We start from the raw sequence: 27183 nt of genomic DNA on the forward strand, positions 1-27183 counted from the left end.
GACGTCAGTCACACTGCGCGTGGTGGTTGGTTGCGCGCTGGTCCCAGTAGATGTCGCTGTATGTAGCGAGCCGCTACAAAGATATTAGTTAGGTATTAGAAGAGTATCAATTAACGTAGGTTAGTAATTAAAATAAGTGTTTATTCATAGGTTAGTTTCGTCGATATCTTTTGTTGTGGTCTTGTAAATATTTTTGGGTAGGATATTGTTCACACATGAACGTGCCATTTCAGCGAGATAAACCTACGTGATAAAATACTGGAAAACATATTACTTAGTAATCATATAAAAACTAAGGAAACATCACATAGGGGATATAGCGCTGAGATGGTAAGTTACACGCATAGTACGCACGCAACGATTATGTGGTATGTGTGTACACAGGATAAGTTTAGTATATAAAATCTTGTAGATTAAGCAATAAACCAGTCACAAGTTGAGCCCGGCTTTGACTCAATACCCTTCCTCTACCTCTCACTGTGGCCAAGACACCTTTAGCCATCAACCGATTTGTCGTGTGAGTCTGCTCGACAGGCAGTGAGAAAACCATCACCACCATAACCCATTCCTACCCACATTCCATCTGCCATCATAGGTCTCAGGTGGCAGATATTCCGCACCTACCTATATAAGTATATAAATACGTATAGTAGGGCTAGGATCTAGGGACTGTAGGGCTAGGGCATTAGGTGCGTACGGAGCGTAGGTCTGTATCACAGTATACCACAGGGTACCACGATAGTACGTGCCTTAGGTTAGGGGCTTGGTAGTAGGTGCGTAGAAGTGCTGGTCTGTATCACCGAATACCACAGAGCACCAAGCCTATACGCATTATACGCTAGGCAAGATAAGATAGGATTTTAGGCTATAGTGGTAACTAAGCTTAGGGTACTTAGGATAGGATTATAAGTGTTAGAATCTCTAGGATAGTATAAGATAACGTTTGCTGGAAGTCCTTAGGATTAGGTAGTCCTGTGCAGTAAGATCTTAGCCTAAGGCTATTATCACGCTGTACATTTTGGTCCTTCGAGCCTTTTGATCCTTCGAGTAGTAGAGAATCATCTTGTCCCTTAAGTTGACTAATTGACTGACAGACAACTTGGTATACAGCAGACTTGCGCACCAATCTAGCGCTTGTTTCGTTGTATATCAAGTGATTGACTAACTTAGTTGCGTCGTTCGGTAGCGGATCAGGTATCGGTCTCCCTGAACAGGGGCGCCCCGGTGCTCGAGAAGTCGCACATACCGTAACGAGGATACAGATCGCAACTAAGTGTTAGTTTTCTACCCCTTTATAGTCTTGTTAGGTTGGTAAGGATAGGATAGGGCAGCAAGATGGATATACAACAAATCAACGAAGTTGTGAAAAGTCAGGAGAGCCACTACAAAGAAATCGGACGCATATTCAACAACATCAAAAAGGACTCGACATCAAGAAAAACGGAGAAGTACATCGCAGAAAGAAGATCGCGACTCACAGAAGTATTCATCAAAGCATCGGCAAACCATTCGCTGATTGAAGACCAGGAGATCTTAGAAGAACATACCTATATGAAGTCTAATTACTTCGGAATCATCAAAGAACTCTATAAAGATGCTATGGATTACTTGGAACAATGTGAGACAAAACTTCCAATTTGTCATCAATCTTGTGGTCAAGACCAAGAAAAAGTCAGAACCAACAGTAACAGTTTAGCAAGGATGAATTTGCAGTTATATCGCATCAATCAGTTGCGTCAAAACCTCGAGAAAGTAGCCTTGGCGATTGAAGACGACAGATCCAGCTATCACTATAAAACATTGCTAGAAGCCTTGCAAAAACAGTGTGATAAAGTGAAAATCAGAAGAAAACATCTTAGAACATAGTTATTTTCAGGATGAAGTGTTTGAAAACCAGAAAACGGACTACGATAGCATAATTGAACAACTATATGAAAAGTTACAACAACATCAACCTGTTCACAAAGCATCCGTAAAAATACCAAAAATAGTCATCCCGATCTTTACGGGAAGCTATGAGTCGTGGAGTTCGTTCTATGATCTATTTTTGAAAATCATTCATGAAGATAACTCACTCACAGATACAGAAAAGATGCAGTATTTGAAGACGCACGTGAAAGGTGATGCAGCCAAACTCATTAGGCATTTGACAGTATGCGAATCTAACTATGCGACTGCGTGGACATTGCTTAAAAAACGTTACGAAAATGAGAGGATGATTATAACTAAGCACATTGACAACATTCTCAACATACAAAAAGTGAAGGTGGGTTCCGCGAATAACTTGAAATTTCTGCATGATACAATTAACGAAAATTTAGAGGCGATTAATAATCAAAAAAATTGATATTTCGTCACGGGATCCTATTTTAACAAGAATACTGAGTCGGACTTGGGATTCGGAAACTGACGAAAAATACGAACAACAACTCGTAACGCCGAACAAACCTCAAACGTTTTCATCAATGATGTCCTTTCTGGAAAAACGGTTAATGTGTCTCGAAAATACCAACGGTGAAGGAAAATTTGGTTATAAACAACATTATAATACTAAATCTATAAATAGCCTCAAGTGCTGGCTATGTAATAGTTACAGTCATAACATATACGTTTGCACACAATTTAAAGCGTTGTCAGCAGAACAGCGTAACAATAAAGTGAAGGAAAATCACAAATGCAAACAGTGCATAATACATGACTCATCCGTTCAATGTTTTAATAATGGAAAGTGTGTAGGAGTAGGTATGCTACCTATCCCACCACTAAGCCGGGAATTGATTCAGCTACTAAGCAGCGCTGTGCTTGATGATTATAGGTGATTGCGGATGATAATTAATAGATAACGCGAAATGATTTATAAAATTATGATTTGATGAATGAATTTAATGTAAGAACTAAAGATAAATATAAATACAATGAATGAAAGCGGAGCAATAAGCAAGTTAAAAGAATTTATACAGAGCAACGCGTAGCTAGAAGGACGGCGAAGAAGTGCCCGCTGTCCGGCGCTCGAGGCCCTGCGCACGCGCCGAAGGACGAACAGCGGTCAAACTTGCGGCACGTGTAAGCATCTAAGTTGTAAACAACTGTTGGCCCAAGTTGCATAAGTGGAGCGGGTAGCGGGCGATCTTGACGCGATGTTCGCTGATCGTTGTCGTGGTGGTTGATCGCCACAGTACTCCCCCCGGGAGACCGTGACTACGGGCGATAATAATCCGGGAAGCGAACTCTTCTGCCACTGGAAGTGCGTTTGACGTCATCGTCGACCTGTTCAGCTGGAACCTGAGCCTCCCTTGCGATGTACGCCGGTTTGAGCCGGTCGATGAACACAGTCACCGACTTGTTGTTGACCTCTAAGGTGAAGTACTTGGGTTGTCGGCTGACAACCTTATAGGGGCCAGCATATATTATGGTGGTTCCAAGGCGCCTCTCACGCGATCCTGTCTAACAAAAACGTGTGAGGTTGTGTGCAGGTCGCGTGGCACGTAGAATGATGACGCGCCGTGCCAGAAAGTTTGACGTGGAGACAGCTTCGCCATGTACGCGCGAAGACGCGTCGCGTACTGTGTGACGTCAGCAGTTAAGTAGTCGTCATCAGGGCACAGGAACTGACCGGGTAGGCGAAGAGGTTCGCCATACACCAGCTCAGCTGAAGAACCTTGAAAGTCGCCTTTCCAGGCGCTACGCATGCCTAGAAGTACCAGTGGCAAAGCTTCGGTCCACTGGGAACCATCAAAGCAGTGAGAGCCTTGAAAAGGTGGCACTCGAACTGGCGGCCACGGTCGGTGGTCACCCGCTCAGGACGGCCAAATCTGGCTATCCAGCCAGACACAAGAGCAGCAGCACAGGTCTCGGCAGTGATGTCCCGCAGCGGAAATGCCTCGGGCCAGCGAGTGAACCGGTCGACGACCGTGAGGCACAATACCTGTAATCATTAGAAAGAGGTAATGGCCCTATGATGTCGAGGTGTATATGGGAGAACCTCGAGGAAGGAGGAAGGAATGAGGACAAGGGGGCAGAGGTGTGACGGAAAACTTTGGAAGTTTGGCATTTAACGCAATGCCGTGCCCACTCTCTACAGTCTTTTCGAATCCCTGGCCAAACAAATCTTTGTGTCACCAGTCGCACTGTAGCAGAACTGCCAGGATGGTGAAGACTATGCAGCATGTCGAAAACTTGCCTGCGGAATCTAGGCGTTACGTACGGACGATGTGTAGATTGCGACACGTCGCAGTAGACTGGTACGTTGCTCAACTCAGTCTGTATCTTGCGCAATCTTAAGACTGTACCGTGTCTGAGTAGGTCCTGCAGCTCCGGATCACTCTCCTGGGACTGTGCAAGAGACTGGTAATCGATTGCGCTGGCTATCTCCTCAACTCTCGATAAAGCATCTGCGACGATGTTGTCTTGGCTAGGTATGAACCTCATATCTGTGGTAAATTGTGATATAAAATCGAGATACCTGAATTGCCTAGGCGAGCATTTGTCTCGGTTGAGCGAAAACACGAACGTCAGCGGCTTGTGGTCCGTAAACACCGTAAATGGCCTAGCTTCTACCATATGCCGAAAATATTTAATGGCTTCGTATACCGCAAGCAGCTCGCGGTCATATGGGCTATACTTCCTTTGTGATGCACTCAACTTGCGTGAAAAGAAAGCTAAGGGTTGCCAATCGTCCACATTCTCCTTACGTTGCTGTAGTACAGCTCCAATAGCTACGTCAGAAGCGTCTGTAACTAAAGCAAGTTCAGCAGATGGGTCAGGATGAGAGAGCAAAGTAGCCTGCGATAGAGTAAGCTTACATTCGTTAAAAGCTTGCGTCATCTCCGGAATGAAAGTAATTGGCTGCGAACCTTTAATGCGTGGACCAGCTAGGATGTTAGTAAGCGGTGCTTGGATATGAGCGGCATGGGGAATAAAGCGGCGGTAAAAATTAAGCATACCAAGAAAACGCTGAAGTTCCTTCACAGTTCTCGGCGTTGCGAAGTTCTTGATAGCTTCGACCTTTGACTCCAGAGGCTTCGGACCAGCTGCTGAAACCTGATACCCAAGAAAAGTTATCTCGGAGAAACCAAATTTGCACTTAGAGGTGTTCACCAATATCCCGTACTGACTTAGGCGCTCGAATAACTGACGTAGATGGTCCCGATGAGTCTCTACCGATTTGGAAAAAACCAAGATGTCGTCAATGAATCCGTAGCAGAAATCCAGGCCTAGAAGGACTTTGTCCACAAATCTCTGGAATGTCTGAGCAGCATTCCTTAGCCCGAACGTCATGTAAGGGAATTCATACAAGCCAAAGGGTGTAGTAATGGTCGTTTTCGGTATATCGGCTGGATTGACGGCTAGCTGATTATAAGCCTTCACCAGGTCGATGGTGGAGAAGATAGTACACCCTGAGAGCTGCGAAGAGAAGTCATGGATGTGCCGGACGGGGTACCTGTCAGGAATGGTGCGTGCGTTGAGTGCACGATAGTCGCCGCATGGTCTCCATCCCTCATCCTTCTTCTTCACCATATGCAAGGCAGATGACCAGGAACTGTCGGATCGCCGTGCTGTGCCACAAGCGAGCATATCCTCGAACTCCTTCTTTGCTGCCTGACAGCGTGCTGGGTCGAGACGACGAGGCCTGCACGAAACTGGTGGACCTGGGGTTGTCCTTATATAGTGCACAGTATTATTATTTGAAGGACGACGTACCCCTGCAGGTCGGGTAATATCTGGAAACTCTCGAAGAACTGAGTGGAATTGTGAGTGACCAGTGACAGCTTTGAGTGAAGCAATGTCTTCCGAAATGTCAGAAGAGATAGCAGCTACAGACAGGGATGTGGTACCGTCAACTAAACGCTGGTTCTTGCAGTCGACTAAAAGATTATAGTGGCTCAGAAAATCTACGCCAATGATGGCCTTGTTGACGTCCGCGACTGTAAAATTCCACGTAAAATCTCGCCTTAAACCTAAATTCAAGAGTAAAAATGCAGGTCCATAAGTTCCCCCTGTATTTGACTTGATATTATATTTCATTGATCTTGAAGTTCTTCTGGTAGAATCAAATGGGGGTCGATGTGTCCGTGTGAGATATCCGTAACCGTGTCAATAAGATTTTGTTGCATTTGCCGTAGGCTTGATATAATGATGTTAGCAGACATAACTGAAGATAGAAGTGATAAACCATTGTCGGTACTCCATACAACTTTCTGTAGGACTAATGACGTATTCCTGATGGTTTCGTTAATGTAGATGAACTGTTTTCTCATAATATCTTCATGGCGTTTTAAAATGTTGTATTCAGTCTCCATTACCGACGTCTGATTTTTGAGTACACTTTGAAGGTGATTTTGATGGTTTGTGATTCTTTCTATGTCGTCCTTATACTGGTTAGCAAACCTCTCATCCAGGACGCCAAATAAGGTGTTAGCTATGTAACCGACTCCGTTTACCAGACCTCTCTTCCGTTTATTTTTTTGCGGTTCGTTGGTAAGAATTCGGTTAAAGTGATCTAACTCTTTGATTTCATGCTCTAGCTGTGTAAACAAATTGCTATAAGGTCGAATAGAGTCTGTACTTGTATCACGTATGTTCTGGATATATAATCATGAAATGTTGCAGCAAAATTGACGAACAAGAGCGCTTAAATATTTTAAAAAAATTCTGGGACCGTAAATATAAGTTAAAAACATTCATCATCATATTAACTTGTACTTGTACTCTAGTTCGTCAATTTTGCTGCAGCATTTCATGCGACATGTTTGAGGACATGGTGCTTTCATTGACTTCTTTGGCCTAATAGTTCCATTACGACTCGTATATTTCTTGTCGGTGTTCCTTAAAGCTTTTCTTTTAACATCAATCCATTCAGAGACGTGTCTTTTTCTTATATCTGCTTTGTCTTTTCTTGGAAGTTTTCGTTTATTGGACAGAGGTGTAGCCGTTACAGATGAGCATGAGAGTGGAGTGTTTGCTTGAGGAGTAGAAGCATAACTATTTTGTCACATAAATGGTGAGTCTATGGACATAATGTCTTCCGTATTATTTGAAACGAACCATGGACAGAAATTATTATGGCAGTCACTATCTAGGTGATTAATGAAATCACACTCTGTGGATGGGCATGGAGTATTTAAATTATCGTTTTCATCAGCTAAAATATTTCAGTTTCCGAATCTGAAATGTAACAACTTTTGTCATGGCTCTCTGTGTAACCTGAAATAGGGAAAGCAAACACTGCAACATGCCCAATAAACAATAGTTTGGTCATAGCTAGCTTGAGTAAACTTAGTACATTTTATTGCATGCATCTCTTTCACCTTTCGATATTAAGCAGTTAAAAATATTTTTCGTTATGCATACCAAACCTACATCTCTCGCACTAGGAAAAAAAGAGATGATTTTTTTTCAAATATAAAAGTAGTTTATCAGTTTAAGAATGCAAAAATGTAGGTAAATAATAAATTCTCGTAGCTCAAGAAAGTCTCAGCAAAACAAACCAACACAAAATAATAAAAATAGGTACTTATTTTAAAATGAGGAAATAAAGAAGCATACATACCTACTGTTAGGAATAGAATCATTAAAGGATCGGTTGCAAGTGTTAATCACGTATTAGCAGAAACATCTACTAAACTATTAGATCTCAATGTCACCAACACCAAGCGGCCAAGTGGGTCGCAAATTATCCATTAAACTATTTATTTCTTCTAAATCTGCTCCGGGGGGCAAAGGAGAATCTGAAATATAATAATACCAACAAAAATCAATATAATATGAATAAATCAATAATATTTAGGAACGTAATATATCGTATATTAATTATCTATCCACTGTGAATTGTGGTAAGTATTAGATACAATATTTTTTTTGGTGTAATTTACGGTGTAAAGTATAGCAAGTGATTGTACAACATAAGGTTTCCTTATTTGGTCCCATGGAAAATATGACAACTATCACATACATTACATGAAAAAATGTGATTTCCGAAGTACATTATGGTATGTATCACTAACCATAAAATACGTCGGAGATATGAGCAAGTAATATAGCACACACAGCTTCGACTTCTTTACGTTTTAAGTATTTAAATATTTATAAAAAAGTAATTACTGAAGTAAATGAGTAATAATTTAATACCCATAGCTAATATTTACCTGGTTTATCTTCTGTTTCACCGCTAACATTAAATCGGTTGACGGCTAAATTAAATATAATGTCCGACATAGACGAAATTTTCTTACCTGTACTATACACTTTATATCTATCCGTCATTATAAAAGTATTATAAACACGTACAAACAATTTTTCGTAAAACTCAGCAAATAAACCGCGCAAGTCGCCTCGTCCGGCGTAAACAACGGTTACTGATACTTACAATGCGCTCGCGACCGCACGGCTTCCCCGCGCACCCGTCGTAAACGGTCGCATCGACTCTTGCAATATTTTACATCGTGGACGTTCAGAACTTGCCATATTATACGACTGAGAAAATAGACTTCCTTATGGAAATTCGTTACAATTTTTTTTTTATACATTCTTTAACTAATTTTATATGCATTTCCGTAAAAAAGGAAAAATTGATTTTTTGTGGGGTACCATAGTTTACGTAGGAGGGGTCGAATTGTTGTATAGCTTCGGGGGAGGTTTCTCCCGTTAGTAAATCGTCAGTGTAGAAACTAGATTCAATTGCCTGTGCTGCCTTGGGATATTTTGCAGCTTCATCCCGCGCTAGTTGTTTCAATGTTCGGATAGCAAGGAAATTTGATGATTTTAAACCGTAAGTAACAGTCGTCAGCTGATATTCCTGTAGGGTTTTATTCGGAGAGTCCCTCCAGACAATCGTTTGTAAAGGTTGATCAGTCCTTCTTACGAATGTCTGTCGAAACATCTTCTCAATGTCGGCTGTTATGACGTATCTATGTAATCTCCATACCAGAATGAGAGCCTGCAAATTCTTCTGAAGGTTAGGACCGCTGTACATGAGGTCATTGAGACTGCTCCCTGACGACGTTTTTGATGAACCATTGAAAACTACGCGTAATTTTGTTGTCTCTGAATCTAATTTCAAAACACCGTGGTGCGGCAGATAATATGCTTGCAATAACTATCTTCATCTAATACGGTTGATGCTTGACTGTTGATATCTTCGACTTCCCAGAACTTTGTTAAGTCTACAGCATCATGTACAATAACATGACAATGTAACGTTTGAACGTTACCTGATACAATCCACCCTAGGCTCGTATTCTGCGCTATGGGTGCTCCTTCCGGTCCCTTGATTAGACCATTTTTGATAATTTTCGAATAAACATCTATCCCGAACAGTATGTCGATTCGTCTTGATATATTAAAATCAGGATCGGCCAGTTGTAAATGCTCAAGATGTTTCCATGATCCTAGTTCGAATGACGTGTTAGATAAGTCTCTAACAACCTTTCTTATGATATATGCTACTGCTTCAAACTGATAACTTGGATCAAACAGTGATTGACAAATTATATTTACCATTCCTTTGCTCTGTTTTGTGCAAAGGTCAATGCATGATATTGATAGAATTGGACGTTCACGTTTTAATCCTAAACATTGAACGACTCTCTCTGATACAAGTGATACTTGGGATGCAGGGTCGCACAATGCCCTAAATGTTATAAACGTCCCGTCGGCGGCTTGTATGTTTATTAGAGCAGTTGCTAAAAGAGATTCTTGATCACCCGATGCTACATGATAAGTATTTTTAGTTTGATAGTTTGACGTAGAGGGAATAGGTTTTGTTTCATGAGAGCTCTTCTGTTGATGTTTATTTGATTTAAATGACATATATATAGCATTCGAGGTTGTAGGCACAAAAGCTTTATGTAGAATTGTATTATGCCTACCATTACACTCTTTGCATCGTTTCGTCGAAATGCAGTCTTTGTCATAATGCCTATAGAGACAATTTTCGCAGACTTGCGGATCGGCTATTGCCCTCAATTGATTTGACGGTGACATAGTAATAAGTGTATTACATTGAAATAATTGATGTTGTTGATTGCACAATAAACACGGTGACACATAGGTAGCTAAGGCTTGATAGTTCTTATTTTCTTGACAATAAGGTGTAGAATATAACGCTCTTTGTTGAAGGGGCCCAGATTGGGTTGTCTTATTAGTGTAAGGTAAAAAATACGTGATTTGTTCGGAAAGCGTTGGTTTTTATTGAAATTATTTGACAATGATTTATGAGTATTATCTTGAAAACAGGTATCTTCGAGAGATGTAAACTTTTCTTTTCAAGAAACACCATGAACTCTTCGAACGATGCTAATTCTCTTGGGTCGTTACGGGACTCTTTGTATTCAGAGCGAGTTGTAGGGTCCAATTTTTTACACAACAGGTGCACTAAAAACGGATCCCATGATTTAGTATCAACGCGTTGATTATGTATGGCGTGAATGCACTCGGTAGTAACGTCGTATAATTTTTTGAGTTCCCTAGCCGAACGTTTAGTGATAGTGGGTTGGTTTAAAAATACTTCTATTTGTTGTTCGAATATTGCTTGACGATTCTGGTTTCTATGGGTTAAGATATCCCAAGCAGTTTCGTAATTGTCAGTAGTGATGTTTAAATGAGCAATCAGACGATAGGGCTCTCCCTTCACCTTATTTTTCAAGTGCTGAAGTTTTTGAGCCTTTGCTATGGCGTTGTTGTTATGGATCGTCTCTGTAAATAAATCGAAAAAGGTAGGCCACTGAGTGTAGCTACCAGTGAAAATCGGAACCTCGAGTTGAGGAGGTGCCTTGTACCTATGCTCGGTATTTAATAATATCATGTTAAGCTGTAGTTTTATAAATAATATAAATAAATTTAACCCATTACTGTCCCACTGCTGGGCAAGGGTCTCCTCCCGTAATGAGGGAGGGGTTAGGCCTAAAGTCCACCACGCTGGCCAAGTGCGGGTTGGGGACTTTGCATGCCCTCAATAAATGTATTAAACAAATTTTAGGCATGCAAGGTTTCCTCACGATGTTTTCCTTCACCGTTGGAGCAAGTGATAATTATTTCTAATACACACATAACTTCGAAAAGTCATTGGTGTGTTGCCTCGGATTCGAACCTGCGACCACTGGCGACCAAGCTGTAGTTTTATGTCATTGTAATTATTTTCGTAGTTACAAAATTCTTGCTCATAGTTATTGTCTACGCCTTCCAATATGTTGTCGATTTTTATATGTAAATCTTCTATGGTAGACCATGTAGCTTTCAAATTCTGTAGGCAATCTTCTATTTGCCATATTTCGGAGATATTTTCGATCTGCATGTTGTTAACTTTACGGTTCAAAGCTCTAAAGTATGTTCGTTGCAAGGATAATAGAGAATCTAATTCTTCGTTTGGCTGAGATGCGTCAGTTGCATCTTTCTTTCCGTGAGAGGTCAAAAGGGTTTTCGCAGAATGATATAAATCCGTGGCCTTACGGTATAGTTCGTCTACGAAATAATTGCTAGAGCGATCGGTTTGCTTTAAAATTGTGTCATGGTTTAAGGTGAACTCTTCCCAGAGGTTCTCTAACGTCTCAAGCCTAATCCTAATATACGCCTGACTCTTCCTTGACTTAGGATCTTTTTTAAAGTTTGTTACGATCTTATCGAGATTTTTGTAGAGGTCGTATTGACGGTCAATCAAAGAAAATGCCATGATAAAAATATGGAACGAACTTACTTCAAATGCTGCTTTGCCTAGGCCTTCCCGGCTTTTCCAGCTGGTAATGATATGAGAGAATTGAAGATCTCGGGGTTGTAAATCCCGAGGTGATAATGATAGTGATAGACACTGCAATTCAGTGACACGTATGCGAACGCGTGACAGCAAGTCGTCTGCTGTACTTAATGAACGTGATCCTGCACTACGGAGTGCTCGAAGGACCAAAACTATGTAAGATACCGGAGCTCCTTACACAGATGATATGATGATAATATGATAATAATTGATACGTTGATGATAATTTAGGAGTGTCGAAATGAAACCGCTCTGTATGATTGATAAATGGACACTAAATTTATTGCTGAAATGTATGTATAAAATTAGGTAAATCGGCGCGGCGCAGCGCGCAGCGTCAGCCGTTTTATAAATGCTAATTGTGCGGTTCACCGTACAACTCGCTTCCTTGGAGTTGCATAGAGGAGGCTTTAAAATTCCACCGCGTGCCGGGGTACCTGCGGAGAGTGCTGTATTCCTACCTCTCCGATAGGTACATAGTTTACCCGGCGCGCGATCGGTGGTGTCGGACGGCCGTCACGTGCGGTGTTCCACAGGGGTCGGTCTTGGGGCCGACGCTGTGGAACATTGGCTATGATTGGGTGCTGCGGGCTCAGCTCGAGACAGGGCTCGGCGTGACATGTTACGCTGACGATACCCTAGTCACAGCTCGCGGCGACACCCATCGTGAAGCGTCCCTACTAGTCACGGCGGGCGTTGCGACTATAGTTGGAAGGATCAGGGCCCTCGGCCTCAATGTTGCGCTAGAAAAATCGGAGGCCATAGCCTTCCATGGGCCTCGAAATGAGCCGCCGGTCGGAGCGCATATAGTTGTCGATGGAGTAGTAATCGGCATTGGCGGGGCGATGCGGTATCTCGGCATCGTCCTAGATAGTCGATGGGGCTTTAGAGAGCATTTTCGGCGGTTGGCGCCTCGGTTAATCGGTGTTGCAGGGGCCTTGGGGCGCCTTCTTCCGAATATCGGGGGGCCGGGTAGCGCCTGTCGTCGGCTCTACACGGGTGTGGTGTCGTCAATGGCCCTTTATGGCGCTCCCATATGGGCTGACGCGCTACGCCGCGAAAAAATCGCGGTCTTGCGACGGCCACAGCGCATCCTTGCCATCAGGGCCATAAGGGGCTATGCTACCGTGTCCTTTGAGGCGGCATGCGTCCTCGCGGGGACTCCCCCTTGGGATTTGGAAGCCAAAGTCTTGGCGAACGTTTACCGCCATACAGTGGAGGCCAGGTTCCGGGGGACCGGTCCGGAGCCGGAGGACATAGCACGGTGGAGACTAGAGTCCCGCCGGAATGTCGTCCGTACCTGCACCGAACGGCTGGAGGAACCAACCGCCGGGGTGTTAACCATCGGCGCCATCCGGCCGGTCCTTGGCGAGTGGACGAGTAGAGGGCACGGTGTGATCACCTACTGCCTTACACAGGTCCTTAGCGGTCACGGCTGCTTCAGCCGATACCTGTGGAAGGTGGCACGGAGGGAGCCGACGGCAGAGTGCCATCATTGCAGCGCCGAGGAAGATACGGCGGCGCACACTATTTCTGACTGCGCGGCATGGACCGTACAGAGGGCGCGCCTTGTTGCAGTGGTGGGCGCCGATTTGTCGCTGCCGGCCGTCGTCAGGGCCATGGCATGCTGCACCTTGGCGTGGAGGGCGATGATCACCTTCTGCCAGGAGGTCATATCGCGGAAGGAGGAGGCCGAGAGGGCGCGTGAGAATGATCCCCTTGCCGCCCAGATGCGTCGCCGCCGAGTAGGTCGCCGGCGGCTGGCGCACGATCGGCGCATTCCCCCCCAACTAGCACACAAGCTACTTATACAGTCGTTATACAGCCTGATAGTTGCATAAGAGTCGTTCAAATGCTGTACAATTCTCTATAAGTTGTATACTAGCTATTTAAAAAACCCTTTAACAGCTAGGCGGGACAGTAGCCGTTTAGTAGGAAACTAATGACTTATAGTGATATATGAGCATGTAATTGCATCGCTAGACAGCCTAGGGAAGTATAATTGAGTTAATGGAATCTTTTGTAACACCGTTAACTGTATAAGGGGACTTTAGGAGATAAAGGAGTTCAAACGGAGTTATGCGTTGCGTTTATAGCGCCTTAGGTTCTATAACAGATTTTTTTAGGGCTAGTGTATTACTCATTTATAAAAGAGTTGCGTAGGTCTTTAATAGCGCCTTGAGCGTTATATCAGATATTTATATGGCTTCTGTACGGCAAATAGATGTATAAGGTATCATTCGAAACATTTTTACAGCCATGGGGATTACAGAATTATGTTAAAGCACCTAAAGCGTTTTAATAGCATGAACTAACGCTCTTGAAAAAACCGCTAGATGGCGCGACCAAGTAAACATTCAATTCGTGTCGACTCATTTTCAAAAATGTTTTAAATTTAAATTACGGTACTATAAGTGAATCAAAGTGCATTATAGTGACTATTACTGACCAATTCCCTGGCACAAACGTTATCTCTGAAAATACTTCAGTACATGTGAACTTATACCAGTGTTAAAAAACCTTGATCGTGTGACAGTGTGAAGAAAAAATAAATCCATAGGAAGTGCAAAAACTACTGACAGAAGTAAAAAAGTTTATAACGTTGTGTCTCCAATACCTGTTTATAAAAGCAGCACAAAAAATTGTGAGTTAAATTGAAAATAACATTTTTTTAGTTATGTACAGACTACTAATGCCCAGTGTCGAGTAGTGAAAACTACAATTTAAAATCTGAGACCGTTTGAAAACTTTTGTTTTAAGCCGATCATAGATAGAGCTAGTTTCTTTGCTGATATCTTAATAAGTCAGGCAGAGACATCTATTATCGAGTAGTCAAACTGTGCTACAGCGTCAACATTTTTACAGTAGCCGATCATAGATGGAGTTAGTTTCTTTGTTGGTTGCTATATAACTCCAGAAACGACATCTATTGTTGAGTATACGAACTCTGTGAAGGACTGCAATAGTTAAACCATTAGAAAGCGCACACGCAGTATTGTCAATATCAACGGAGTATATAGTTCCAGTCCAATATACTAGAGGGCGCTGAAATGGAAGGATTGAATAATATAACTATCAGAAGACCAGCAACAAGATCAAAATCCTTAGAAAAAGTAGACATGAGTATATCCTTAAACTCTTCTAATTCTCAAGAATTATTGGGTAAAAGCCTAGATTTATCATCCCATGCTTTGGCTCTGTATAATGAAGAAATGAAAGAAGAAATAAACAATTTGAAAACTAATTTGCAAAGCACAGAACAAGAACTAGAAAATGTTATACTTGAAAACACAGACCTGAAAAAACAAATTCTTCAATTATCACAAGAAATAGAAGCCTTGAAACGTATTTGTCAATCCCCTTTGTCATCGATTCGTAAAGCCAGAAAATCCAACGCTAAACGCCGACTAACAAACTCTTTTATTGGTAATCCAACTTCACCACCAACTCAAAATGGAAGTTCGCATTCCTCGGACCCATCAGACCAGGTTATTAGCTCTGAGCCTGATAGTATGTTTAAAGAAGACGCGAATCCAAAACATGCAGAATCAAACCAGTCCCTTACAAACACTGAAAAGATTACCATAACGGAACCAAAACATGAGCAATCTGAACATGAACACATAAAAAAAGCGTTTATTTTTGGAGCAGAGGAATGTTCCGGATTGACAAAGCATCTCATCAAGTCAAGAATTCATACTCGATATTCAACGTATCAATTTACGTCGTTTCTGAAGCCACACGCAACTACACGGGAAATATTGAGAAGCGCTTCGATGTATGACATGTCTGAAAATGACAAAGTAATATTGTTTATAGGCCAAAATGATTCAAACCCATTTGTAATTAAGGCTGAATTGTGTGCATTCCTGAAATCTGTAAAATGTCAAGTTTTTGTCATGAAAGTGTTTAAAAACAGATATTTAAATGAAGGTAAATTAAATTCCATGTTACACTTTATTTGTAAGCAATACACACGATGTACATATGTTGACGTAAATTACAAATATTATTTTAATCGATTTTATTCAGTATGTCGTAAAATAAATTCTGTTCTGGATCAAGCTGATTATAATGAAAGATTTTTAGTAAAACCTAATAGCGCTCTACATGATATTAATACAAGTTGGTATAATTTGCGACTAAATAGGTCCAAGTCTAATATAAGTAACGGGAAACACCTAACATTGACGAATGATCAATGTACACAGACCGAATGGGAAAGTATCCCAATAAATAATTCTGACTCAAATGACTTGTTTTTTCTTTAATGGCTTGAATACACCTTCTTTATCATTTAGAATATTGCATCAGAACATTGCTGGTTTGTTTAGTAAACGTCGGTTACTAGAGATTCACCTAAATGAACTCACACAAAATGATAAAGACATTGACGTACTGTGCCTTACGGAAACATTCATCCAAAGCGGTCATGAACATATGGCAAATATTACGGGTTATTGTTTGGCTTCTTTCTATTGCAGACAGTCTAAACAAAAACGAGGAGGAGTCTGCATATTTGTTAAACTAGGGTTAAAGTACAAACAGGTCAAATTCTGCACTGATTATTCAGTAGATAAACACTTTGAATGCTGTGCAATAGAGTTAATATCTCAAAATATAATAATTATTTGCATATATCGGACACCAGATTCTAATTGTAAAATGTTTTTCATGAAGCTTGAGAAGCTTTTGCATAAGATTGCTTACAATAATCGTAAAAAACTTGTTCTATTGGGAGATTTAAACATAGATACATTGCAGTTGCATAATAAAGAAGCAGAACACTTAAAAGATCTAACAAAGAACTATAATTTGAAACTGCATATAGATCAACCCACTCGCCAACGGTCATGTATCGATCACATAATGAGCAATATCCCTTATGCAACTGGTGAATTGTTACCTCTCGACATCTCTGACCATAACACAGCTCAAATGCTTACAGTCCCTACATCACATAAAGAAACACCATTGTCGGAGTACTTTATTTATAAAAGGGACTATAATGTAGATAATATAAACAAATTTAAGAAATGTTTATCTAGCCTGTCATTCAGTGAAGTCTATAATGATAATAACTTTGAATCTGCATTTAAAACGTTCTACGAAACTTTTTGTTTGTTTTATGAGCTATGTTTTCCAAAAAATAAAATAAAAATATCAAATAAAATTAAGAAATCTAAATGGATCACTAAAGGGTTACAAGTTAGTTGCAGAACAAAGCGCTTATTGCGTTACAAAAGTTACACGCAAAAATGTAAAGCAACTATAACTAAGTATAAAAAATATTCAAAGATCTTACGAAACTGTATTGATCAGTCTATAAAAAACCATAACTATAATATAATTATAAATTCAAAAAATACATGTAGAACCTCTTGGCGGTTGATAAAACAAGAAACACAGTCAACAAAACAAATTGAATATATAACTAACATTATAAAAGATGGTGTAGTATTAACTAATCCAACCTATATATCCGAGGCATTCAATAATCATTTTACTAACTTGGCCACTATTAGTAAAGGTTCGATACAAAATATATGTAAAAACAACCTAAATAATAGCATATTTTTACAACCCTACACCAGTCATGAAACTCACACAATTATTATGTCTCTGAACAATACCAGCGCTGAAGGTTATGATGAAATAAATACAAACATACTCAAAGCATGTGCTAAAGAAATCACACCAGTTTTAACACATTTAATTAATCATTCCTTCAGTGATGGTTGTTTTCCCAGACCACTGAAATCATCTATCGTCAATCCACTATTTAAAAAGGGAGAAAAAACATGCTTAGACAATTACAGACAAATTGCTTTGATACCAGTCATGTCTAAAATCTTTGAACTAGCAATGCATAAACGTCTATCTAGTTTTATTTATAAGCACAATATTCTACAAAACCAACAATACGGTTTTCAGAAAGGCAAATCCACCACGTTAGCTTGCTATGATCTAGTCACAAAAATATTAAGGAACATTGAGGATAACAAAAGAGTGATAGTGGTGTTTTTTGATATGACTAGGGCGTTTGATCTAGTACATCATGATGTGTTACTGGACAAACTCGAGCGGAATGGTATTAGAGGTCCAGCTCTGGAATGGTTAAAATCGTACCTTCAAGACAGACACCAAGCTGTAGAAATACTAGGCATTGACGATAATAAAGAATTACGAGCTTATCGATCTTCTTTCATCAAACATAACATGGGTGTACCTCAAGGTAGCATCCTGGGACCCCTATTATTTGTTATTTATATAAATGACCTACCTGACATTACTACATTTGACACTATCTTATTTGCTGATGACGTTTCACTTATAATGACATGTGATAATGATGCTGACATTGAACAATTCTCACGTGACATAAATAATACTATAAATAATATAATCAAATGGCTTACTAATAATAATCTGCAGGTTAATCTGAATAAAACAAATTTTATGCAATTTAGCACATACAACAAACCATACATCAATGTCAATATTAATTATAATGATCAGAAAATAACTGAAGTCCAGCAAACGAAGTTTCTAGGTTTTCCTTTAGATACACACCTTAACTGGAAACCCCATATAGAGAATGTATGCAATAAAATAAACAGATTTGTATATGTACTTTATAAATTACGTAAGACTTCGACTGAACAATCAGTATTGGCCGCTTATCATGGTTATGTGTCTTCAGTCTTAAATTACGGTATAATACTTTGGGGAAATTCTACAAATGTGCAAAAAGCATTTTTAGCTCAAAAAAAATGCGTCAGAGCTATCAAAGGTATACCTCCATGGGAATCTTGCAAGCCACTGTTTAGGCAATATAGAATACTACCGCTACCTTGTATGTATATCTTAGAGGCAGCTAAATTGGTTAAACAACACCCAGAATTATTCAAAAGAGCAAAAGATTTATTTCCTCGAAGTACCAGACAGCCAGACAGAATTGTTTTGCCAAAAGTTCCAAGAACTACAATGTATTTGAAGGGCTGTCAAACCATGTGCGGGCGTATATTTAACGTAGTGCCCAATGACATAAAACAGCTGCCTATAAACCTTTTTTGTAAAAAATTTAAGAATTGGCTGCTAAATAACTCATTTTACTCTGTAGAAGAATATCTTCAGCATGGTAAGGCAACATGACTGTATGTGACTTGCTTTTAGTATATGTTTTGTTTTTTAATCTGCACCGACTTTGTTTCTATTTTATATTGCATGCCATAACACGGCCAAATATGTGAAACCTGTTATATTTTAAGACCTTGTAACCATATTTGATGCAATAAATGAATTATGAATTATGAATTATAACTATACATCTATAACCAAGTAATATATACCTTTATACTAAAGCTTAAAATTATAATCATAATAATATTTACATAGGTGCAGTGGTGGTTCAGTCTGTCAACTGTTTTCAAAGAATCATACTATAAATTGACTATCAAACTATTTTAATATTCAACGACTGACCCCTTAAAGTACGAGTAAAACGCTGGTGTGCGACCAAAACAGTTATATTGAAGCACTCCTATGCCACTACTGCAAAACCTTAAGTCTACAACAGCAAACACTAGAGCCTTTGTACAGCTTAAGCCGCTAGAGCAGATGTAACCAACTCTGAGAGCTGCTTGATCGAGACGCCATTACAGCATTTGGTAAACATATTTTTTGAGGTTATTACGATCTTTTGAAGATCATATAAATCTATAGCCTGGTAACATTAACATAATTAAAGTCATTTTTTATTACCTATAACCCTAATTAAACTATCTGTAACCCTCAAAGTCTTATTTATGTTCAAAATACAATTTCCAAATCCACATATCTATATATTTTTTGCATTTAAAACTGAATATTTTGAGGGCGCATGAAAATATTGACGATAATATACATATATATTGACAGCAAACTGGAACTCGCACTTTCATATCACGTACACAAAGAAATAAAAGCGATAGACTACTTGTTATTTTAATAATCCCATCCGTAAAAATAAAATGTCTCCTCATTTGTCACTGATGATTCATTTTAATACAATATATTTAGTTTACACCACAATAAACCGACCATATTACTAATTTAGAGCGTTAGCATTTATAACGGTTACACAGTAGCGCTAAAATAAGACAAAGGTGGTACAATCGCGCCACAAGAGCTTTTTCGAACGCTCGTGGCGCTAACCACCTCTGGCTTAGCGCCACGAGCGTTCGAAAAAGCTCTTGTAGCGCGATTATACCACCTTTATCTTATTTTAGCGCTCCTGTATAACTACTATACTACGTACTATTATAATTACTATTTACGACCACTGTAGATCCAATGTCGAGCTATAAGCTGGACAGTATGGGCCTATTTGACACTACAAGAGATCTGTAGCCGCTTATAGAACCACTATACTTCTTACTAAAGGAGCCTAAGGCGTTATAAAAATCCTTTAACCGGCCATTGTGCAGCTTGTTATAGCGCTTGTGTGCTAGTTGGGCCCTTAGTGAGGACCTTGGGCGGCGGCTACGGGGACACCGCCGTCCAGTTAATAGGTCCTCTCGAGGGTTGCCGATGGGTTGTTGTATCCGGCCTATCGGCATGTAGAGTAATGAGGTGCTTTAGGCAGCCTCTGTGAGGGACCCCTAAATTGGGGCATCCGCGTGGCGTGCGGCATGCGGTACACGCTTCGGCAGTTATTCCGCCGCACGCCGCCACAAGCGGCCGTGAGGATACACGTGGCGGTTTAGTGGTGTATGCCCGCCCTTCTGGCGGGAGAGTCCCACATAACCCTGCACTCCACCCAGAGTCAAGGTGTATGCTTAATGCATTAGCCACGTTAAAAAAAAAAAAAAAAGGTATGCTACCTATCCCACCACTAAACCGGGAATTAAATCAGCTACCAAGCAGCACTGTGCTTGATGAATATGGGTGATTGTGGATGATAATTAATTGATAACGCCCCATATCAATCCTTTCTACACTATCAAAAATATTAGAAAAAATACTTAATAACTCTCTTAAAAAAATTCTTGACAAGTTTAACATTCTAGCCGCCAACCAATATGGTTTCCGATCGGGCCTCTGCACGGAGGATGCTGTAATGGATTTGAGTAATCTCGTGGTTAAAACCCTAGATGCTAAAAATAATTGTTTATGTATCTACCTAGACCTATCTAAAGCGTTTGACACAGTCTCTGTCCCCATACTTCTATCCAAGCTTGACACGCTTGGGGTACGTGGCATAAACTACGAAATCTTCAAAGACTACCTCACGAACAGAAAGCAACGTGTTATAATTGGGGATTGCATGAGTGAGGAGGAGACGGTCACCTACGGCGTTCCTCAAGGGAGTGTGCTGGGTCCCACCCTCTTTCTACTATACATCAACGACCTCTGCACAATATCCCTCCCTTATATTCGCATCTTCACATATGCAGATGATACCGCCATAATTGTCTGGGGACCAAACTGGCAAGCAGTTAAACAGATAGCAGAATTTGCACTATCCAAAGTGAAATGTTGGCTAACTCAGAACCTACTAACATTAAACCAAATAAAAACACAATATGTTCCCTTCTACATCACTAAAACTAAGTCTCCACCACAAGGTTTTTCCCTTAAGGCTCACACTTGCACCTCGCAGGCCAACTGTAACTGCCAAGAAGTCACACGCGCGGAATGTGTGAAATATTTAGGAGTACACATGGACAGTGGCTTAAGGTGGGACAAGCACATAAGTGTCGTTAATTCCAGAGTGAGACGACTCATTCATATGTTCAAGATGCTTAGAGACAGTGCATCTGTGGAACAACTCAGACTTGTATACCTGGCACTGTGTCAATCAATTATACAATATTGCATCACTGTCTGGGGAGGGGCTGCAAAGACACATCTACTGAGTTTAGAGAGAGCACAAAGAGCTGTGCTTAAAGTTATGACAAAAAAGCCCTATAGACATCCAACATCTCAACTGTACTCTGAATGTGAAGTCCTATCAGTTCGCCAGCTCTTTGTGCTCAGAACTATTCTCAGAAAACATCAAAGTGTACCGCTGCCCGATCCCAATAGACGCAGCAAAAAGCCGGTTTGCCCTCGAACCCCATGCAGAACCTCTTTCGCATAAAGACACTACACGGTTATGAGCAGTAAGCTATACAATGTTTCAAATAAACACGTCAACATTACTTTACTTAGCAGACACGAACTTAAAGATAAAGTTTCCAAATGGCTTCAAACATTAGATTATCACAAGACGGAAGACCTACTGGCATATATTACGTAACATACATCATACAATATTTTAATTTAACTTTCACTCTTATGCTCTCACTCACACCACACCCATATACACAATATACACTTAACACACTCACACACCAACACCGATCACATTCAACAGATAAGTACATAAATAAACTAAAATATTTTTTATCTTAACTAAATCTGTCGCAGAATTGTAAGTCTACTGTAGCGACATCTCGACCAAATGTATTCGTTTTTTATTAAGTGTTACTTCCTACGGCTGAACACTGTTTTCCAAAATACAAGCTCAAGCTTAGTTTGGAAATCAGTAGCAGTACCTTTAGTGCTATACATCAATACGATACATATGATAGATTACATATAAGATAACTGTATTAACATGTTACAATAAAGATTTTTTTTTATTATGATATAAAGAATTTATACAGAGCAACGCGTAGCTAGAAGGACGGGGAAGAAGTGCCCGCGGTCCGGCGCTCGAGGCCCTGCGCACGCGCCGAAGGACGGACAGCGGTCAAACTTGCAGCACGTGTAAACAGCTAAGTTGTAAACAACTGTTGGCCCAAGTTGCATAAGCGGAGCGGGTAGCGGGCGATCTTAAAGCGATGTTCGCTGATCGTTGTCGTGGTGGTTGATCGCCACAGTACTCCCCCCGGGAGACCGTGACTACGGGCGATAATAATCCGGGAAGCGAACTCTTCTGCCGCTGAAAGTACGTTTGACGTCATCATCGACCTGTTCAGCTGGAACCTGGGCCTCCCTCGCGATGTACGCCGGTTTGAGCCGGTCGATGGACACAGTCACCGTCTTGTTGTTGACTTCTATGGTAAAGTACTTGGGTTGTCGGCTGACAACCTTATAGGGGCCAGCATATGGAGATTCCAAGGCGCCTCTCACGCGGTCCTGTCTTACAAAAACGTGCGAGGTTGTGTGTAGGTCGCGTGGCACGTAGAATGATGACGCGCTGTGCCAGGAAGTTTGACGTGGAGACAGCTTCGCCATGTACGCGCGAAGACGCGTCGCGTACTGTGTGACGTCAGCCGTCAAGTAGTCGTCATCAGGCGCAATCTTAAGGCTGTACCGTGTCTGAGTAGGTCCTGCAGCTCCGGATCACTCTCCTGGGACTGTGCAAGAGACTGGTAATCGATTGAGCTGGCTATCTCCTCAACTCTCGATAAAGCATCTGCTACGATGTTGTCTTGGCCAGGTATAAACCTAATATCCGTGGTAAATTGAGATATAAAATCGAGGTACCTGAATTGCCTAGGCGAGATTTGTCTCGGTTGAGCGAAAACACGAACGTCAGCGGCTTGTGGTCCGTAAACACTGTAAATGGCCTAGCTTCTACCACGTGCCGAAAATATTTAATGGCTTCGTATACCGCAAGCAGCTCGCGGGTTATCCTTTGTGATACACTCAATTTGCGTGAAAAGAAAGCTAAGGGTTGCCAATCGTTCACATTCTCCCTACGTTGCTGTAGTACAGCTCCAATAGCTACGTCAGAAGCGTCTGTAACTAAAGCAAGTTCAGCAGATGGGTCAGGATGAGAGAGCAATGTAGCCTGCAATAGAGTAAGCTTACACTCGTTAAAAGCTTGCGTCATCTCCGGAGTGAAAGTAATTGGCTGCGAACCTTTAATGCGTGGACCAGCTAGGATGTTAGTAAGCGGTGCTTGAATATGAACGGCATGGGGAATAAAGCGGCGGTAAAAATTAAGCATACCAAGAAAACGCTGAAGTTCCTTCACAGTTCTCGGCGTTGCGAAGTTCTTGATAGCTTCGACCTTTGACTCCAGAGGCTTCGGACCAGCTGCTGAAACCTGATATCCAAGGAAAGTTATCTCGGAGAAACCAAATTTGTACTTAGAAGTGTTCACCAATATCCCGTACTGACTTAGGCGCTCGAATAGCTGACGTGGATGATCCTGATGTGTTGCTACAGATTTGGAAAAAACTAATATGTCGTCAATGAATCCGTAGCAGAAATCCAGGCCTAGAAGGACTTCGTCGATAAATCTCTGGAATGTCTGAGCTGCATTCCTTAGCCCGAACGTCATGTAAAGGAATTCATACAAGCCAAAGGGTGTAGTAATGGCCGTTTTCGGTATATCGGCTGGATTGACGGCTAGCTGATTATAAGCTTTTACCAGGTCGATTATGGAGAAGATAGTACACCCTGAGAGCTGCGAAGAGAAGTCATGGATGTGCCGGACGGGGTACCTGTCAGGAATGGTGCGTGCATTGAGTGCATGATAGTCGCCGCATGGTCTCCATCCCTCATCCTTCTTCTTTACCATGTGCAAGGCAGATGACCAGGGACTGTCGGATCGCCTTGCTGTGCCACAAGCGAGCATATCCTCGAACTCCTTCTTTGCTGCCTGACAGCGTGCTGGGTCGAGACGACGAGGCCTGCACGAAACTGGTGGACCTGGGGTTGTCCTTATATAGTGCACGGTATAATGCTTTGATGGACGACGAACCCCTGCAGGTCGGGTAATATCCGGAAACTCTCTAAGAATTGAGTGGAATTGTGAGTGACCAGTGACAGCTTTGAGTGAGGCAATGTCTTCCGAAACGTTAGAAGAGATAGCAGCTACAGACAGGGATGTGGTACCATCAACCAAATGCTGATTCTTGCAGTCGACTAAAAGATTATAGTGGCTCAGAAAATCTACGCCAATGATGGCCTTGTTGACGTCCGCGACTGTAAAATTCCACGTAAAATCTCGCCTTAAACCTAAATTCAAGAGTAAAAATGCAGGTCCATAAGTATGTATAACCGTGTTATTCGCCGCTACAAGGTCAAACTTGGACCTAACACAGGGCGTCCTAACTGCAAATCGCGGAAAAACGCAAAGATCTGATCCCGTGTCCACTAAAAACTGCATCTTACTATTGCGATCGGTGACAAACAGACGGCCTGGTGATGAGAGACAGTTGTGATCCGCTACTGGCGACTGCCCTTGGAGTTTCCCGCGCGATAGGAACACGACTGTGTGCATTTGAGGGCCTTGTCACCATACGTAAAGTGGTAAAAGCAATGTGGATGGTCGGGTGGCGGCTGCTTCGGTCTAGAACGGCTGCGGTAGTGTGGCCTTCTTGAGCGAGGTTTCGAATTGGACCTAGAGCGAGAACGATCGGAGTTATTTAACTTATTAGTTAATGCAGCGACTTGCTTTGTCAACTTTGCGATCTGTTGCGCCATCTCATTGTGGGACGACGCCGGGGAGGTGCTCGCAACCTGGGGTGAAGACGGTGCGATCTCGTATACCTTATCGGCCAGCTCACCCAGCTTGTCTCTATCGAGGTCCATCTGCATGGGTATAACCGTCTGTATGTTCTGCGGTAACCTGCTAGTCCACAAAGTTAATAAAAGTCAGCGGGCACAGACGGGCCAGCCAAAACCGACAGGTGTCGCAGGAACTGTGATGGCTTCCTGTCACCGAGCTCCTCGTGCGTCAGTAGCTGTTTTACACGCCTCTCCTGTAAAGCTGAAAGACGTTTTATTAGCTCCGTCTTCAATTTCAAATATTTGTCGGTTGCGGGCGGATTCGTGATCACATCTTTCACTCCTACAGCGTATTGGTGATCTAGCTGAGCAACTAAATAGCAGAATTTAGTCTCGTCTGTGGTTATCCGAGATAAGGCAAACTGGGACTCTACTTGTGCGTACCACAACGCTGGCTCTTCTGGCCAAAATGGAGGTACACGCACACTGACTCGCAACACTTCATCACCGCTGACTGAAGGACTTTCATCGTCTTTGACACTCATTTTGATGGCACCAATAAAAAAATAAAAAATCGCTCACCGCTTAAGACCAAACTACAGCTTTACCACAATCTCCAGCTTCTTATTGTTTGCCGGGGTCACCAATGTAGGAGTAGGTATGCTACCTATCCCACCACTAAACCGGGAATTAAATCAGCTACCAAGCAGCACTGTGCTGGATGAATATGGGTGATTGTGGATGATAATTAATTGATAACGCGAAATGATTTATATTATTATGATTTGATAAGAACTAATGATATATATGTCGGAGCGCTAGCATCGAGGCGCTATATCTTCGAACAATCTAATTGAAATTAGCTTGATTTGATTGTTAAGAAATAATTTAATGTAACGGAAACGTAAAGTGTTAACACTTGGGTGTGGTCGGTACAATGTTGGCAACACGGGCAGATGACGGTTGGCAACATTGTACCGACTATTGTCACATGACAATAGACAGCTGTCATTCAGATGTATGATGGTTGGAACGTTAGTATGGTTAGATTATTCAACATTCGAACTCAAGGGAAGACGGTCGTTGCCACGTTGTACCGAACTCGCCGCGTTTCTGTCTTGCATCCAGTTAGATCGGTTAAATCCTAGTCCTATCCTATCCTATTTTTGTAATGTGATCATTGTAATGGACAAATACACCAGCGAGCTAAGTCTAGTGCGTATTATTTTGGACTATTCGCCATTTCTGACCAATCTGATAGCGAGGTACCCCATATGCCTTCGACATCAGAAGTGAAATGTCAGGATACAAACCCCACATAACACACCCTGCCCCGACATCAGACCTGGGATGAGAAGACCACGCACCACGGCTTCGAGCTTTAACGCACCACGTTCTATGGGATGTGAAGACCACGTGCCGCGTACTATGGGATGAGAAGACCACGTGCCGCGTACTATGGGATGAGAAGAAGAATAAGTAATATTGTTAAGTATTGTTAAGTACTATTTATTTCAAATAGTGGCGGATGCATATAGGATGCAGTACGTGTTATTCAGAAATGGAAGATTGTTATTTTGTTAACATAATATAAGTTTCAGTAATTATGATGAAAGCTATAACTGAGGTTCTTTATGATTGTTTTATTCTCTTTTTTTTTTCGTTAACTACTGTGTAATTTTGTAAATATAGAACCACATACTAGAAATAGAATAAATTATTAAAATAATTCCATCATAAAATAATGAATAAATACAGTTTTTTCTATACAAGGAACTTTAGTTTAAAGTTTTATTTTCGGTAAAATTATGTATCGATATTCTGACGCCTAGATTACTCTGTTTACACAAATACCTCTCATTATTTGACATAATTATTCTTTTATGGCACCTTGAGTACCGCACTGACTAATCTGTTACCTTCACTATTTATCCGTTCACAATTCT

At 41.3% G+C, this 27183-nt stretch overlaps 2 protein-coding genes across 2 annotated transcripts; both read right to left on the bottom strand.

The window, feature by feature from the left end:
- Positions 1–3198: 3198 nt before the first annotated feature.
- Positions 3199–3689, bottom strand: LOC142985996 (uncharacterized). The gene is made up of 2 exons (XM_076134230.1): positions 3435–3689; positions 3199–3387 (listed from the first exon to the last, which is right to left on the bottom strand). The coding sequence occupies exons 1-2, from the start codon at positions 3687–3689 to the stop codon at positions 3199–3201; spliced, it is 444 nt and encodes a 147-aa protein (XP_075990345.1).
- A 21685-nt stretch (positions 3690–25374) lies between these two features.
- Positions 25375–25782, bottom strand: LOC142985997 (uncharacterized). Its single transcript, XM_076134231.1, has one exon. The coding sequence runs from the start codon at positions 25780–25782 to the stop codon at positions 25375–25377; it is 408 nt and encodes a 135-aa protein (XP_075990346.1).
- Positions 25783–27183: the final 1401 nt, after the last annotated feature.

The sequence above is a fragment of the Anticarsia gemmatalis genome, chromosome W, assembly GCF_050436995.1.
Source record: "Anticarsia gemmatalis isolate Benzon Research Colony breed Stoneville strain chromosome W, ilAntGemm2 primary, whole genome shotgun sequence".
NCBI lineage: Eukaryota > Metazoa > Arthropoda > Insecta > Lepidoptera > Erebidae > Anticarsia > Anticarsia gemmatalis.